A 17,942-nucleotide genomic window follows, 5' to 3' on the forward strand; every position below is an offset into this window, starting at 1 on the left:
CAAAACTGTTAGCCATTTTTGGTTGCAAACACCTTTCCCATTGGGAATAAAACGGATACAACAGGGATTCATTAATCCACATGGAATTCAGAAACAAAACCATTCACTTACGTATTTATTTTCAGGCCCGATAATGCCTAAAAACCTTTGTGCTATGTTTGGTGTACATGAAAATAGTTGATTCAAGGACATTTCATGTCTTATGAAATTCTCATGAAACTTGATACATTAAGCTGATTCTGTAAAAAAAAATGAAAAACTGAATTATGAAAAGCAAACATCTTGAACAACTGAGCAAGAAGAAGGAAAAATGGTAGGAAAAACAGTTTCCTATGTCTCTGAAATGGATCATATAGGACTGAACTACTGACAATTTATCAACCACCTTTGGAAACATAATGCTGATGCAAGCGAAGTTGAGGAAAGAAAACATGATGATTTCAGGATTTTCATCCAAAACCTAACTTAATACAGTGTTTTTTTGTATATCCATCCTTACTCGATGGCTCTTATCCTAAGGCCACTGCCAAGTTCCTTGTGGTGAGGGGCCTCGGCTGGAGCCCTCCCCCACCCCCACTGCAGTTCTCTGCACAAGACACGTGCCAGATGTGTGAACACGTGAAGGAGCAAATGGTGTGGACACAGGGAAAGAAGGGCCAAAACCATCTTTGGAGAGGAGCAAGGCTTGCCCCAGAGCCCTCGTGCCCCAGTTACCCACGTCAGACATCATCAGCAGGATCACTCTCAGATGACCCAAGTGACTGTTTAGGGATTTTCTTTTTTTTCTCCTGAAAGTCAGCCCAATCTTAATAACACCACCATGTTTTCTCATGACACTGGCATACTGCAAATACTGATTATTTCCTGCATCACCTTCTTTAGTAACTCACTTGTGTACAGCAGAGAGCTCTTTACTTGAATGGGTATGGACATCACCAAAATTGAGAGCCCCAAAGGAATGACCGTGACCAAGTGAGGGGTTGGAGCAGACCACAGGAGACGATAACACACACATAGCAACAGGGGCACAGAGGGTAATGCAGCTTGAATGGATAACATGTTTGCCTAAAAAGCCAACATAGAAAATAAGAAGTTGGTGACCTCATGAAACCTTCCCCTAACTCCCCACCAGAGACCTATGCCTCTTGTGTGTTGATACGGTATTTTGTACCAATTTTAGCATGTCCAGATGGCTTTGCATTGTGATTCTTTGTATGTGATCAAATTTGTTTTCTGCTGCTGTAGAACAAACCACCACAAACTTAGCAGCTTAAAACAACACATATTATCTCATAATTTCCATGCGGCAGGAATCCAAGCCCAGCTTAGCTGGGTCCTCTGCTCAGGGTCTCACAAGGCTGCAATCAAGGTGTCAGCCGGGACTGTGGTCCCATCTGAGGCTTGGGGTCCCCTTCCAAGCTTATGTGGTTGTTGGCAGCATTCACTTCCTTGCAGCTGGAGAACTCATGGCAGCTTGCTTCTTCAAGATCAGCAGAAGGGAGAGTTCTCCAACTTCTAGACTCTGTTTTAGGGGTTCGCCTGTTTAGGCTCATCCCACCCAGGATAATCTCCCTTTAAACAGACTCAAACTCAACTCATTTGGGACTTTAACTACATCTGCAAAATCCTTTCACCTTTGCCATGTAATGTAACCTAATCGCAGTTCCGTGATATTCACACATTCATCATAATCACAGAGGCCGTCTTAGAATTCTGCCTGGCATAGTGTGCACATCCCTTCCCCTACTAAATTCTCAGCTTGCTCTCCTTAATGCCTTACCCCAAAGTAAATGCTTCATAAGGTAATCAAGTCACATGAATGAATGAATGAACTAGTTGGCCCATCTTTATTTACTGAGGCCTCTGACCATAGAAAAATTGGGACAGCCAACTGACAAAAAGCAATGAAATGTAAAACTTGGGAGAGGTTAATCTTTGCGCCACCCTCCAGTTAAGACCTGTGGAGCTGGAAAAGATAGGAAGAAAATATGGAAAAAGGTTTAAGGCAGGAAAATGCACATGGGGAGAGAACCGATTTAGGCCATGCTGGTAGTATGAGTAGATTCCAAGGAAAGTCAGGAAGCCAGCAACAGGTTGCCCGCCCTGTAGGCACTCTCCTCATGGCTACCAACCTGCTTCTCCAGCTCTACCTTGCTTTGACCCTTGAGCCCAGCCTCATAGTGCTTCTATAAGCCTTCCTGGATCCTGGTCCTCAAGCTCTGGAGGAGCAGCAAACCCACCATTGTCTCCTGTGCTCCTGACCTCACCATGTACATATGAAGTCCTGGCTATAAACCATTACTCAGCTGTGCTAGTCTTTGGAAATTCTGTAGATCAGCATGAACATCAGCCCCTTAATGACTGCGGACAGTTCATCTTCCTTTTCAATGACTTGGCTGGGCTCTGTGTCATGCAAGCAGATGGCCTTCTTTGAAGCTGAACCAGGACAACATAAGCTCGGTGATAAGCTGGAGATCTTAAAGCAACTGACACAGAGCATGCAGAAGAAGAGCCAAGAAGCTCTGCTTTCATCCCTCATCGGCTTTTTATATTTTACTGAGAATCACAGAATCTTAAAGAGGCCATCCAGCTCAACCTGCCCCAAGCCTTATAACCCTAACAGGTCATCTGCTGTCTGTTGGAGCATTCCCAATGCAGAGTAGTGTGTGCTGTGGTTAGAAAATTAATTGCCACCCACCTGTCTGAAATCAACAAACATTCTGAAAATCCCCAGGATCCCCCAGAATAAACAAATACCATATATAGTATTCTTATTTGTTCTCCACCTCTCAGGCTGTTGACGGACATCACTAATCAGTTGTGGCACTCTTTTCTGCTGATGCTGGATGTGGCTTCAGAATCCTCAAAAGAATGCTCCAGAAAGTCACCACCGATCAGTTTATGTTGGCAAGGAAAATAAACTAATTTTCCAACTCTGTTCTTGGAGTTTGTCTTCAGTCAAAAACCACTTTCCTATAACTCCTACTCATTGCTCCTAATCTGCCTTCAAAAGCAACCGTTTTGTCCCTTCCTCCAAAAAACAACCCCTTACTTATCCTACTACATCTAAAACTTATCCCCTGCTTAAGCCCCAGCAGGCTCAAGCCCAGCTCCAAGCAAGGGTTACCTGGAAAGGAAAGGGAGGGAGCTCTAATTGTGGGGCAATCAGGGTGCCTCAGTGGTGTTTCAGGCAACCCAGGAGCCAAAAAGGCACTGGGGACAGAGATGACGGTGTGCCTGCGGGAAGTGGCTCCAGAAATAAGTCAGGCCAGACTAGCACAGGAATGGTTTTAGGGGAATCTGATTTTAAGGAGATGGGGAAAGGCAAGGCAAGGCACAGGAAACAGGAGATAATGTGGTTGAGATCATGAGAATATAAAAAACCAAAGCAAATGAAAACCCTCCAAATCACACTTCATCATTTACCATAATACTACTGTCTCGCCGCTTCACGTCTTCAGATCCTGTTTGCATGGTTCTCGATAGAAAGCATATGCTACCTACAATCACTCATAGAACACTAAGACCAAGATAGAGCTCCCCTTCCATTGGTTCATTTTTTTCCGTCAAGTATCTGTTGATTATCTAACAAGGCATCAAGAAGCAGGCTAGACCAGGGGTCACAAACGCTATGATGACGCTGTTTCTGCTACCAAGGAACTCATAGCATATCTGGTTCAGAAGCAGGTAAATAATTCCTTGAGATATAAAACGGGTTATACAATATAATCCACTTTGTATGTATTTTACCTGCAGAAATCCTGGCGTCTTTAAAATCAAAATATATACCGCCTTGACCTCCTGAACCAGCAAAATTATCAAAAGGAAAAGTCAGTAACTTGCCATTCTTTTTAATTACTACAAAATAAATCAACTCATGCTATTGTGCTTCAGGAACAAGAGATCTGTTGGGCTAAAGCTTCAAGATTAGCAGAACCGAGCTCTCTCAAACCCTTAGCACAAGCCAGCAGCTTCCTTGGAAGCATGAGTTCTTTTCCCTGCAGACATTCTATCATTCATGAATCTTCTCCTTCAGCCAATTTTCATGAAATTCCTAAAATATGCCTGGCATCGAGAATGGAAATGAAGGGGGCACCTGGGTGGCTCAGTGGGTTAAGCCTCTGCCTTCAGCTCGGGTCATGATCCCAGGGTCCTGGGATCAAGCCCCGCATCGGGCTCTCTGCTCCATGGGGAGCCTGCTTCCCCCACTCTCTCTGCCTGCCTCTGCCTATTTGTGATATCTCTGTCAAATAACTAAATAAATAAATAGAAATAAAGATCTTCCTAAAAACACTAAATATGGTTTAAAAAAAAAAGAATGGAAATGGACACATAGGCAGTCAAGTATCATGCACAGAATTAGCCTAGGGTCTCTGGCCCATAGCACATGCTCAACAAATATTATCAGTGAGGTAAGTGTCAGGACCAAAATCTCAGGGGCAAAGGAAGGTGGCCTGCAGAATATTGTATATAAGCCCCATCCTGAGTAGGAGCAGGAAGCAAGGGATAAAGTGGGAAGCAGGTGTGGAAGGGCCTCCCAGGCAGATGTTTAGGTCCGAGAGAGCACTGATGTGGACTGGACAGACAGACCCAGCAGGCCCAGGGTGGGGGCCACCCACATGCAAGAGCGAGGGCTTCATCCTGAGGATGAGAGGAGCCCTTGAAGGATCTACACCAAGGACTGAGGAGCCCAGGCCAGCACTGCAGAAGGTCACCCCAGGTAACAAAAGAATGTTCCAGAAGGACCAAAGAGAGGCAGGAGGGAAAGGAGAGAGACTAGTCAGCAGGCTGGTAGAGCAGATCAGGAAGGAGAAAAATGAAGGTCTGAACTGGGAATGAAAAAAAGGAAGCCACTTGAAAGGGAATAAGGGGCAGAGAAGTCCAGATTAGGGGACAGAGGATTACAGAGAGTGAGGAAGAGACCAGGGCTCTGGGGGGCAAGGGTCCTGAATGTCATGGAGGACTGACTGCTCTTCACCACACGATGAATGGACCGTGGCGGTGCAGTCCAAAGGTGGCCTGGGTTTGGACACCCAGGACATGGCTGGCTCTGCAGGTCTGAGGCCCTGCAGAGTGATCTGGGCCGGGGACCTTGTGTATAAGGATGGCCGGGGAAGCCACAGTGCCAGGAAGAAGAGCGCATCCTGTTGGGAGACTGGCCAGTCTCCCAAGAGCTCCCAAAACTCCAAAATGCAACAGTCGTTGAACACAGTGAGTGACATTTCCTTAGTAAACTCCAGGCAAGAAGATAATTTTAATCCACGTTTGGGGCTAGGTTTAAAATTTGCTGAAGACATTCTGTACTATTAAAAGCCTGCATTTGTAAGAAGTCCTAAAAAAGAAGATCACATGTAAGATAAATTTACAGCCAAGGAAATAACCATTATGACTGAAGGTAGCCCTAGCCCGCAGTCCCTCGGGAAGTCTCCCGAGCAAGGAGAGAAGGGCGGGGTGAGAAGGCCCATCTTCCATAAGATTAGAGCAGAGAAATTCCTCATAAACACACAGCAGAGAGATTTGGTCATGGAAAACTCCACACATGGGAATGGCTGAGTAACTCTGCTTTTTCTTCTTCTATCTCATCTTGGATAAACTGGAGAAGATGGAGGTTTCTGGAGGAGAGGAACATTCTGGAATGATCTCCTTGGCTGAGACTCTGACTGATATGGTTTAGATCGAAGTTTCTCAGAGACATGACAGCACAACATTTCAAGGGGGTTTTCTGGGTTGTGTTTTATTTGGTCTGCAAACTGGCCTGAATTTCTGGAGGGCTGTAATTCTATCTAGGGTACAAGGCAAGTTTTAACGAAACATCTAATCCATCTGGGAAGTAGCCAAGATTAAATGATACAAATATTATGGAAAACTATTCAAGTCTACCATTTTTATAAGCAAAAAATGGTTGAGTATCAGCAGTTTCACCTGATTTGGCCTCATGATGCTCCGGGTTGGAAACAATGTTTCCCAGGCAGACCTGGCTGTCTACTGCTTTATAAAGACCGCTCTACCCAGTGTTTCTATTACTACTTAATGCTTGCTACACTCAACAGTATTAATAACTGATTTTTACTTTAGGAAAATTAAAGCTTGGAAGAAAAGCCTTATTAATCCTAAACCCCAAAAAGCAAAATTACCAGGAAACAAACATTCTCTAAGTACAGGGGGAGAAAGCATCTTGGAAGAGGGATTAGAGGGAAAAGTCAAAATCCTGTTAAAGCCCAAGTGTCCACGTAGAGTTAGAAACTAAAGGCAGATATGCTACTGGCTGCCAGATGTGGTGAGGGGCTCAAGGTCCCGCCTGTCACCTGCCTCAACGGGAGTCTCTCCCAGTCCCTTCCTCTCTCACCTGAGCACTCAGAGGGAAAACAAAGGGCACTTTGTCCCAACAAAGTTCAGGACCCAGCTCTGGCCTTTCCTTGCTTCCTTGGGCAAGAGCTCCTCCTCCTGACCCTCTGTGTTCCTGTCCACAGCACCGAGAGACTGAGGCCATGCCAGGGCACAGGCCACAAGCAACGAGGATACAATAGCAGCACTTCCAGAAAAAATGACACCACAGCAAGCAGCCTCCAAACCACCCTCCTACCAACCTACGCAGAGGACCAGTGAGAAGCGCTAGTGGAGAAGAATTCCCACAAGCCCTGAGATGAGGTAGAGCCAGCCACAGGCTGCTGACTCGGGGGTCCATCCACATACACCAGAGGCTGCCGTAGGTTCCAGGGGAAGGCTGGACCTGGCATTCAATGCCCTCTTTTGGGAAATGCCATGTTGTAGATGATGATGGACAAAAGTTGAGCAAACCCACGGTACCCCATGATCTGGGCAGGACAAGAGAGAGATGTGAGCTGCCCCACCGTGAGCCCATTTTTGGCCCCGTGCCCACACTGGACAGAAGAGGAAGGACCAAAGTGTAGCTCTTAGCTATTCTCTTGGTTTTTTAGAAAGGGGTGCAGGGTGACAAGAGGGGCCACAGATGGGACACTCAAAGCCCTCTGGGGTGGCATGTCTGTCCCCATACACCGACAGCAGCCACAAGAGGAACTCAGCCTTCCTCCCCAAGCAGGACGGGCTACGGTCTTCCTGCCACTGACTGAATTCCTCAGCAGTGTGGCTGGTCCCACCTGGAAGCCACACCACCAGCAGCAGGCCAGGCAGGTGAGCGGAAAGGTCAGGCTGAGGTCAGACACAGCCAGGGCCCAGAGATCATTAGACACCAAAGCAAAGATTTCAACACGGGGAAAAATGAAACAAACGAAACCTAAGACCGTGTCCTGCAGCTACAAGTGGCCCAGCTACCCCAGCTGGCTGGTGGGGGCCGCAACCCACAGACCGAGTCTCCACCAGGCCGGCTACCCGTCTAAGAAGAGATTCACACACGGAAACATAGAGGGATTGGAGGGGACTCTCCCTCACCGTCTTCACCAAGAAGTTGCTTCAAATGAGGAACCAAGGGCCCCGGAATGTTCCCTGTTTCAAGCAAAACACACCAAGGGCAGGGGTGGAGTGCGGAAGACCCTTCTCGGGTCTTTCCCAAAACCCAATTTACAGAACAAGCAAATAAGGAAAGGCAATGGAGAGAATCTTCTCACTCCGTCATGTGGTAAATGTCAGGCCCAACTTAAAAAAGGAAACCAATAAGAATAAATACAGAAACACCAAGGACAAATATACTGAAAATTCTGTAGCCAAGGCAAAGGAACTAGACATCTCACACAAGAGTCAGACGAATACATACAGAAGTTAGGTTCTTGAAAAGGATTTGTCCTGGGACACAGAAGTGCATGTAAGCAATAATTTTGAATTTTCATTTTTTTAAAAGATTTTATTTATTCATGTGACAGAGAGAGACACCGTGAGAGAGGGAACATAAGCAGGGGGAGTGGGAGAGGGAGAAGCAGGCTTCCCACTGAGCAGGGAACCTAATGCGGGGCTCGGTCCTAGGACCCCCGGATCATGACCTGAGCTGAAGGCAGACGTTTAATGACTGAGCCACCCAGGTGCCCCAGTTTTGAATTTTCCAATAAACATGTTAATTCTTCCCAAATTAATTGACGGATTTAACATAGTGACAACCAGAATTACAAACCACTTTTTTAAAAGGAGTATTATAATTCATTGGTAGTAATAAGGGTACCCTAACCACCAAGAGTGACAAAGTTTAGAGAAAAGGATCACCCAAGGCCTGGAGCAAATGAACAGAAAGGAACACAGGTGGGAGCATCAATTCCCTTATCCCTTCTCAGGACAATGATTCAATCCCAAACAAGATACAAATGTACATACTTTCTAACACAACAACCCTAACCTCCGAACTTTCACCCTACGTAATAGACAAGGAACCCCCAGAGGGTTGTGTGCTAGGATGTGTTTAAGTCTGCTCAGGCTGCTGTAACAAATACCACAGACTGGGGGTGTAAGCACAGAAACGGACCTCTTTAAAGGCCCCATCTTTGGGCACCTGGATGGCTCAGATGGCTAAGCATTTGCCTTCTGCTCAGGTCATGATCCCAGGGTCCTGGGATCAAGTCCCACATCGGGCTCCCTGCTCCTTGGGGAGACTGCTTTTCCCTCTGCCTGTCTGCCTCTGTCTGCCTCTCTCTGCCTCTCTCTCTCCATCTCTCATGAATAAATAAATAAAATCTTTAAAAATAAATAAATAAAGGCCCCACCTTCAAACACAGCCATATTCTGAGATCCTGGGGATTAGGTCTTCAGCATATGAATTTGGGGGAAGTATACAATTTAGCCCACAACAGGTAGTTACTGCACTGATATCACTGGTTATTATTGATAATAACTGTCATAGCTACAATCCAGGCCTTTCTATGAGCCCTTGAACCTTCACAACACTCCAAATAAAGTAGATGTTAGCTCCCTGGAAGCAGCCATAGAAAGCAGTTAAATAATTGTACCAAGGTCTGCGAGATGTCACAAAGCCAGCTTCCAAGGTCATTTTCAAGCCACTCCCAGGCTTGACACAGCTGGGCAGCACACTTAAAGGACAATTCATTTTTATAAAAGGCATGTGTGAAGTAGGCATGAACATGTGTGGGTAGAAAATGGCTTTTATCTTTAATAGGACTATGGGTGATTTTTATCTTTTTTTTTTTCCTTTAAATGCTGTTTACTTTCTATACAAAGGTGTGTTCACAAACTGCACAATAAAAAATTATAAAAGGCCATTCATTTGTTTTAAGAAAAATATGTACATCATTTGGTTTTACTCCATTTTCTTTTGAGACACGTCCATCTGAGATTGCCTCCGATCCGCTAGCCTTGACACTGACATTCTCATCTCTGGCACACACCTGGACCCCTCCTTTGATTAGTGGGCAATAAGGACTTTCAGCAGTGGATCCCAGGGCACATGATTTGGGACGGAGGTAAAGTCTTGCTTTTGTCACATTACGAGAGCAACCAAAGCAGCAAGTGTCCAACAGGGTCATCTTCTTGTCAACATGCTCTGGCCTCAGTAAGCAGCTCTACCCACCCTCAGCCTCCACTTCCCCAGCTTGGCCATTCAGACTGGAGGATGCCACGATCTGTGTGGTGACCCGATCTCTCTCCCTAGATAATACTCATGTAAAGCCTTTGGTGGGGGAGAAGGCAGAGGACACTGCTGAGCTCTGCACCTGGTGAAAAATGCTGGGGTGGGGTAGAATGAAAACACTTACTCATGTCAGACTTGAGAGCCAAGTTCACGAAGTAACGACATCATCACAACTTATGCCCAGCTGTGAAAGAATTAGACTCTTCCCCATTTCCCTCACCGGACTCCTAGTTTCACCGACTGTGATGTCATCAATCAAAGATTTCAAACTTCCACACCTACAGGGCACAGAGGCAATGACATAGGTGAAATAACCCAGGAGCAACACAAAAAGAGGAGGTGTAGACGGAGGTATACAGAGCCCATGGGCCCCATGTCAAGGCAACAGCTGCTTCTAACTCTAGCTAAGGATAGCCACACAGCAATGAGGACCCTGTGTGGGCTTGAGCATACGGTTTTTCAAAAGAAGCCAGAAATCCATAAATTTATGTCCAAATCTCCCAATTTTTAATGTCCCTTCTATTTAAAAAATTTTTGACATACTCTACTGGGGGAAAAAAAAAAACCTGCCAGTTCAGTTTGGCCTCGTGGGCTGCCAATGCATGCCAGCCAACACGATTCCCTACTAGAACAGGCCCTGTCACACGGACTTAGCACGAGGAGGGACATCAAGTGAGGAAGAGATCCATCACGGACACTGGCTTCAATCCCCAGGCACTGGTGACAGACCCCCACCCAGACACTTGTGCCCTTGTGTCATCCCCATCAAAGCCCGGCCACGTGGCTACCTTAAGTCCTGACTGAGCACTCTTACGCACTCATCTCAGGAGAGGAAGGTGCCGCCAAGACAAGTCAGGGGCGCCCCAGGACCAGCGTATGGGGATAGAGAGTCAGGCCGGGCTGTTCAGTAGAAAACACATTGGCCGAGGACCTGAGCTTAGTTCAGGAAGTGAGCAGCTCCCCACTCCTGCTCCCATCCCCACCACCCTGGGGCCAGTTTGGGCCCCTCCCTACACTCCCTGTCTGCAGTCTGAGCCAAAACCTCTACCCTCCTCCCTTGTTTTGAAATGCCAAACACAAACTTCTAAGTTTTTCCAGGATGAAGGATTTGGGTTTAAACGCCATTTGATCATTTTGTACAACCACCTCCTAAGATCACGAATCTCCTTCCACGCCGTCTATAACATGTCTATTCCTGGTGCTGCCGAAGCCGACAAAAACCTCCTGGCCAGGAGTCTTGAACCTCATTAAGAGATCCCCTAACACGGAAGGCATTTTTCTTTCCCCAGAGTGGAATACAGTTAAGTGATATTTGGCAAAGCAATGAAATTCTCTGTTTCCAGTTTTTCCCAAAGAAATCTGAAATCTGGATTTTTTATTTTTTTAGGTCAAATGTTCCAATTTTTAAATGTTGACAGGCATTAAACCATTTTTTAAGATGCATTATAGGGACAAATAAAATGAAAGGGCTGAGCTACGGTAGTTCTCAGACCTTATCCAGCTGATGATAGTGATGGAGGTGTTTTATGATTAACAGGGACTTTGCTTTACATGAAATGATCAAATCAATTCTCCATGTAAAACTCGCCCTTAAGAAGCAGGTTCCCTTGAAGTACAGCCAGAAAAGGCAGCTGGTCTCACAGAGTCTACTCATTTCTTTCTCTTCCCCGAAGCCGATCACCTACATACACTCTCTAAATATGTAAGTTGTAGGAGACAAAACAGGGGAAGTGGCCCGTGTGCAGCGCCCCCCAGGGAGCCTCACCAGAGCTGGTTTCACTGTCTCATCCCCAGGGCCTGATGGGGCCCACAGTGAAGGCCTGGTATGGGTGCACAAAGTTCCCAGGAATATACCATTCTAGGTTCTACTTTAATAAGAATAATTGGGAGGTACAAAATTCCACAGGAGGCTTATATTAAATACAGGCTATCACGAAAAACTTTAGATCATTCGCTAGAACCATCCAAGAATAATAAGTCAGATAAATATTATTTCTGCACGTTGTGCATTTAGACCTCTTCCCAGCAGCCGGCTCACATTTTTGGAGAGCTCTTGACTAACACCATAACTCAAAACCTATCTTTACCTCTCAGCAGATACATCCTCTACTAAAAGCAACAAATTCCTGGGCCTTTAAAAAAAAAAAAAAAAAAAAAAAGGCTGACTGACGGCCGAGCACAAAAAGAAAGATAAATTAATCGAGTTCTAAAAGCAGATGTGGAAAGCCCTGGGTTCTCCAAATGCTCTTGTTTCCTTTGGATCTGGGGGACTCACATGTGGTCCCATGGAGCAGAGCTCCTAAGGTAATTTCATGAAGGGCACGCTATCCTCCACAGCAGTTACCAAACAGCCCACTTTATGGGTTGCAATATTGTTTTCCAAATGCCCACCTGTTGATGCAGTTCTGAGGCAAGGGGCAGAGGTTGGTCTGCTCTTCTCCAGCAGCTCAGTGCACACCCCCAGCCACCTGCCATGGCGGGCTCTCACACACTATCATACCATGATATTTCCACCCTAACTGCCCCAGGGCCCACAGAAATTATTCACACCAGCCCGTCCAGAGTCTTCCTTACCCCATCTCACTGGCTCCTCCCATGGAAACCACAACAAAGATGCCTGCCCTCTCCCTCTGCCTCGTGACTGACCCCCATGCTTCTCCTGAGTGGCCTCCATGGAGCGCACTGTGTTCTCCCCAGGGAACTGTGAGTTACAAAACTATAAAACTCTGTAGTTTCTCTCCAGATCCACAGCTGGCCTCACCATACCTCACCCAAGGTAATATGGTTGAAGTGAGGTTGGACAAGGAGGCAATTCAAAAGTTGTCCTTGATGTCAAATGTCTGGGGGCTGCTAATGGCTAATCACAACCTTAAAAAGCCTACAAGGGAAGTTCTTCAAAGTCAGAAAGGGGTGACTCAACATGCGGGCTTGGAAAAATGATAGTTTCCTTATATAAAAACACAAAAGGCACACTGAGAAATCTGTCGTTTGCATTCCTCAAAAGGTACCTTCCTGGCACGGGCTCCGGTCAGATATGTCACAGTGGGCTGAGGTTTGCACATGGGGCCCTGCTCACTGGGAGGCTTCTGAGATTTAGTGGACATGGGAAAGGCACACAAAGGCACCTCCACTCCATGGGAAACGGAACATCCTGGAGTCACCTGAATGGGAGCGAGCCCTTGCTCATTCTCCAGGGAACGCCCGGGAAGCCTCCGGCCTTCAGTCAATGAACACGACTGGAAAGGACAGCTCTGAAGGCAAGGCCCTGGCGGCGGCAGTGAAAATGCAGAGCTGTCTCTTGCATAAGGAAGGACCCACACCAGTGAGGGTCTTCCGTCAGTGGTGTTTTCTACACAGGGAAGCAGCACATGGCCGGCAGGACTCTCCCCTGGTTGGGCTTGGGTGTTTGGATTCTCATTCAGTAGCAGGCGTGGGCACCTTCCTGATATCTCTAACTGTCAATTAATGAACCACTGCCAAAAAAATTAAAAATAAAATATAAAATAAAATAAAATGAGACAAACCATTGCCGCTTTAACAAGAAGCATTGAGGTAGTAGAGAGCCTCGCTGAAGGATTCTGCATCCGGACCATCTTTCCCAACCGGGAAACACAGTTTGCACAGTTCACCATTTGGGGCCCTGTGCAGCCACTGAGCTCCTCTGCCCCAGCACAATCCCCTCTGTGGCAGGGAGGCCCTCCCTCCCTCCCTCCTACTGGGCCACCACAGGGCTGCTCACTAGAAAGAGCTTTCTTGGCGGGGTTGAGTTCCTTCCTCCTAACTCCAGCTGTGTGGCAGGAGCTGGTAACCGGATTCGTCAGGCCTAGAGTCACGCCTTTCTCTTCTGCTGCTTCTGCTTAGTGTCCAGGAAGCCAAATTGTCCGCCGGCCTCCCTCACAGCTATAGGTGGCCTGGTCCCAACCTATGAGAGAGGTCTGCAAGGGGCTTCTGACAAAAATGTGGCCTTCCTGGGGTGCCTGGGTGGCTCGGTTGATTGAACAGCTGGCTCTTGATTTCAGTTGAGGTCACGATCTTGGGGTCCTGGGATTGAGCCCGGCATTGGGGTCCACACTCAGTGGGGAATACTCTTGAGATTCTCTCTCCCCCTTTCCCTCTGCCCTTCCTCTGTGCCCACCCCCTTTCATAAATAAATCTTTAAAAAAAAATGTGACCATCCTAATAAGGGCTGATGCCAACCAGCAGAGCCATTCCCCTCAACCCAGGCTTGGCTGTAGACCAACGTTGAGGTTTAGCCTGGTGTTACACTGTAATGACATATCTATACATGCTCCTAGATAAGGGTCAGAAGAAGAAAGATAAACACGTAGATGGTTATAATGTTAATTCGATAGAGAAGTGTGTGTATTTGCTTTAAACAGAAACAACAACAACAACAAATCCATAACCATGTGAACCCACTATTCAAAATCAGGTAATTTTAGGTTTCTTTCCTTCCAGGTGGTTCGACTTATAAACATCCATAAGCCAGGTGGAAAGTAAACTGGAGGAATTTCCCTCACCCTTACTCCTGTGCCTTTCCCTGTTCTAGGAGTCAGACCTGTGTGAAAGGAAAGCCAAAGATGAGAATCTCTTCAGACACAAAGACAGCCGCAAGAGGAGGCAACATCGGGACCAAGTGTATGGTTCATCTGCCTGCACACCCCATAGAAGCTTCCATGTTTTAACTACAGTAGGGATAGAACCCATCAAATCCATCCTTAAGCCGACAACTCGTAATGAGGATCTACCACACACCCAGGAAAAGACGGAAGGGGAGCAAAAGGAGGCGACACCCCAGCTTCTCAAACGCCGTGGAGCAGAACTGGGAAGCCGTGGAACTCTCATGCACACATTTGGCATTTATCAAGAACAGAAACAGCCCTGACTCAAAAATATGTCCTTAATTTTTTTTTTTCTTCATGAGCCCTACATTTTCTCTCTTGCCCTCTGCTGCTGTGGCTCCCCAGGTCCAGGGTCCCCGCGGGGAGGCCTCGGTTGGCTGTGTTGGGTAGCCAGAGACCAGGAGCTCGAGATGTTTTCATTCTGCCTGTCTCATTCAAGTCCAACTATGGACTTGAGAGTAAATCATATTTAACATACTTGTTCTTCACCCAAGGGAAAAGGAAAGGCCCTCCTTTCCCCCTTCCTGTGAACGTGGAAGGTGGGAGCTAAGGGGTTGCAGGTATACACGGAGATGAGGGAACAAAACCCAGATGAGACGTGTGTGAGAGGGCTGGGCTCTGCCCCTGCTTGACCATGCCCTAGAGAAATGGACTTTATTTGACAACTGCTCTACGGCTTTGAGTCTCAAATCCTTCTGTTGCAAAATGGAGATAAGATTGAAGGACATTACATCTCTTTTTGTAGCTCAAAACTTGATAGCACTGATTTCTTAGCACTAATAATTCCTGCTCTCCCTTGTCCCATTTTTATGGGATCAAATAAAATTATTTATATGAAAGTAGACAAAAATACTGTAACCAGAGAGCATTAACTTTATGAACTGGAACAATGCTCAGTGCTTCAGACTTGACACGTGCCTCACTTCATAAGGAAGGAAGGAAGGAAGGAAGGAAGGAAGGAAGGAAAGTTATACCAATAGCTTTCAGAATCACTCTTTAAAGTTCAAGTCCTGGACCCACCCCAAACCTACCAAGTCAGAAACACGAGGACCCAGTGAGGAATGTGAGCTTCTGACAAACGCTCCCAGTAACAACCCAAGTTGGAAAAAAAAACTTTTTCCCAGGAAATAAATTGGCCTCTTTGGTTTTGGGTGACTTCCTGCTGAAATGCAGGCCCACTTAGTGTGGTCTTTTCCTTACCAAGTGAAAGAGACTGTCAAGAACTTCATGTGAAGTAGATTTTTTTCTTCTTCCTAATAACTAGGAAGAGATGCGATGTAAAATCCAGTCAAGTTAGCTCAGTCACTAATGAGTTCTTAGGAAGTGATAAAACCTGATGTGAGTGTTATCTTTTGCTACAAAAAGTCCTTACCACCTTACTCCATAATCCAAGTCTTTTTAAAAGCCCTCGGTATGGACGCTGGACTCTGGGAAACAAACTGAGGGTTAGAGACGGAGGGGGTGGGTGATGGGCATTAAGGAGGGCACATGCCGTGATGAACACTGGGTGTTATATGCAACTAATGAATTGTTGAATGCTACATCAAAAACTAGTGATGTACTATATGTTGGCTAACTGAACATAATAATAAAAAAAAAAAAGAAATGTTAAAAAAATTAAGATAAAGACGAAACAAAAGCTCTCGGTATCGAAGTTCCTGGAGGCACTGCCAGGCCTCCCTTGCCGCAGGGATGTCATTAACTTACCCCTCAGGATGTAGTTCTGATAGTTCTGGTCCGCCTCAGCTCCCACCTTGATCAAACACGTCAGACCTTCAGCCACCACAAATTCATGCACCAAATCCTTGTCATCCTGGCAGGAAAGGAGGGAGGAAAAAAAAAAAAGGAACTTCAAATACTGTCCCCATCTCTCCTTCGTCCAGGCTGTTAAAACTATGGACGAGCCTTTGAAGCTGGACTGACCTCTGAAGATTGTTCTGCTCTATTCAAATGAGGCATCTAGAGCTATTGCCAGAGGAATTTTACAACCAGTCTCCACATTGTTGGTTGCCAAAGACCAATGATTGCCTTCTGGACAATCTAATAAAGATCCAGCAAATGAATCCCCTGTCAGGAATATTTATAGCACTGTTTTTCATTCTTCAACAATCACCAGGCTCTGCTCCCCGACAGGTCCCCAGGGACGGGCCACATGAAGCTCACTGGGTTCCAGCAACAGGAAATGTCCGATCGCAGCACAGACCATCAACGGGAGGATTCAAAGCCACTCGCGTGTTCCAAAAGGCAGTCCTTAAGGTTGGCGGATGCAAGGGTCTTGAAAATGGTATCTAAGGGAGGAAGCGGATGCTTCAACCTCCCAGAATGCTCGCAGGACAAGCTGGGAAGCAGAATGCATGACCAGCCGTGCATCGGGGGCAGCCATGTAACCCCACAAAGGGGCCACTCTGATAGGCCAGCAGACTCAGTTCCCAGAAGGTGGGCCATGGAAGGAAACTCAGGGACCATCTAAGTTGGTGGTTCTCAAAGAGCAGTGCCCAGACTCGCAGGTGGCATGAGCATCACCTGGGCGCTTGTTAGAAATGCAAATACCCCAACTGCCTATCTAGAAATCTCTAAGGTGAGGCTCAGCAATGTGTGCTTACTGCATCCTCCCGGAGACTCGGGGGTGCTCAGATGGTCCTTCCCACTAGGATTACCTGGGGAACTTTAAAAAGGAGGAGAAAGCAGGACCCTGCGCAGATGGATTTCATCAGAATTTTTAGGGCTGGGGCCCCAGCTCTGTTACTAAATTCCCCAGGAAATTAGGGCAGCCAGTTCAAGGACCACTGACATAAGCCTACCTTTGCTTTATAGATAAAGACTAAAAACTTTGGCCGAGATCACCTATGTCCAGCCAGCTCCATCATTTTCTGTAGTACCAAGTCCTAGAGAGCTCTCGGAGAGGGATTTTTCCACTACTATTTCAGGAGATTTCCTCAATTGGACTGTGCCTGGTCTCAAATGCAACTAGCCTAAGACTGGAACATTCATCTTCAATTATAACAACAGAGCAAAAATTAAAATTAAAAAAAAAAACCTCAGTGATGTAAATAGTAGAAAGTTTAATGGAATAATGAAGGGTTTTTATTATAGGAATGGTCAGCAACCATGGTTTATCTCCAAAAAAGAAAAAAATAATTTAGAGAAACAGGCATAATTCTCCTGTCCCTCTGTGAAATCAGCCCCTCATTCTGATTTTATGGCATTTTCCAATTATATGGATGGAGGACTTGACCTAAATGTGGGCAGGCCAGGCGAAGGCTCCCTTTGAACCCAGAAAACACTCTCAACGTTCAGAGGGCACTGGGGGGAGGCAGGGAGCAAAGCTTGTGCCCTGAAGGTAATGAAAGGCAGCTGTGTTAACTCAGACTTCAAGATAATCATGGTTTTGGAAGCAAGAGAAAATGGGACAATATCATGAGTTTTTGGAAAATTACTTTACACTCGTATGTATAAAGGAAATAAAAATAATTCTCTCTCCGTCCATATCCTTTTCCACCAGCATATGTGAAAAGTGAACATTTAGATGAGCTCATGTCTAGTCAGAAAGTTTTTCCAAGCATGTAACAAATGTTTATTACTTTAACTAAAACTAGATTCACACATGACTTCATGGTGAAAAAGTGAGAACAAGCTCTCAAGAAATCGCTCAAGCTAATCACTAATATTAATACAGCAGAGGGTTGGCTGCCTGGCAAAGGTCCTTGGGACAAACATGAACAGGGGAGACAGTGTTTATAAAAATTCAGAACCCTAACTACAATTTATGTACA

General features: G+C 46.1%; 1 protein-coding gene across 6 annotated transcripts in view; it reads right to left on the reverse strand.

The window, feature by feature from the left end:
• The window catches only part of FHOD3 (formin homology 2 domain containing 3), a 460,829-nt gene that overhangs the window by 244,642 nt on the left and 198,245 nt on the right, over positions 1-17,942 (reverse strand). For all 6 annotated transcript variants that reach the window (XM_080821452.1, XM_080821455.1, XM_080821454.1 and 3 more), the window contains exon 5: positions 15,877-15,982. In XM_080821452.1, coding sequence (XP_080677578.1) covers positions 15,877-15,982 — 106 coding nt within the window. The remainder of the gene's footprint in view (positions 1-15,876; positions 15,983-17,942) is intronic.

This window comes from Martes martes (assembly GCF_963455335.1).
Source record: "Martes martes genome assembly, chromosome: 13".
In the NCBI taxonomy this organism is placed as follows: domain Eukaryota; kingdom Metazoa; phylum Chordata; class Mammalia; order Carnivora; family Mustelidae; genus Martes; species Martes martes.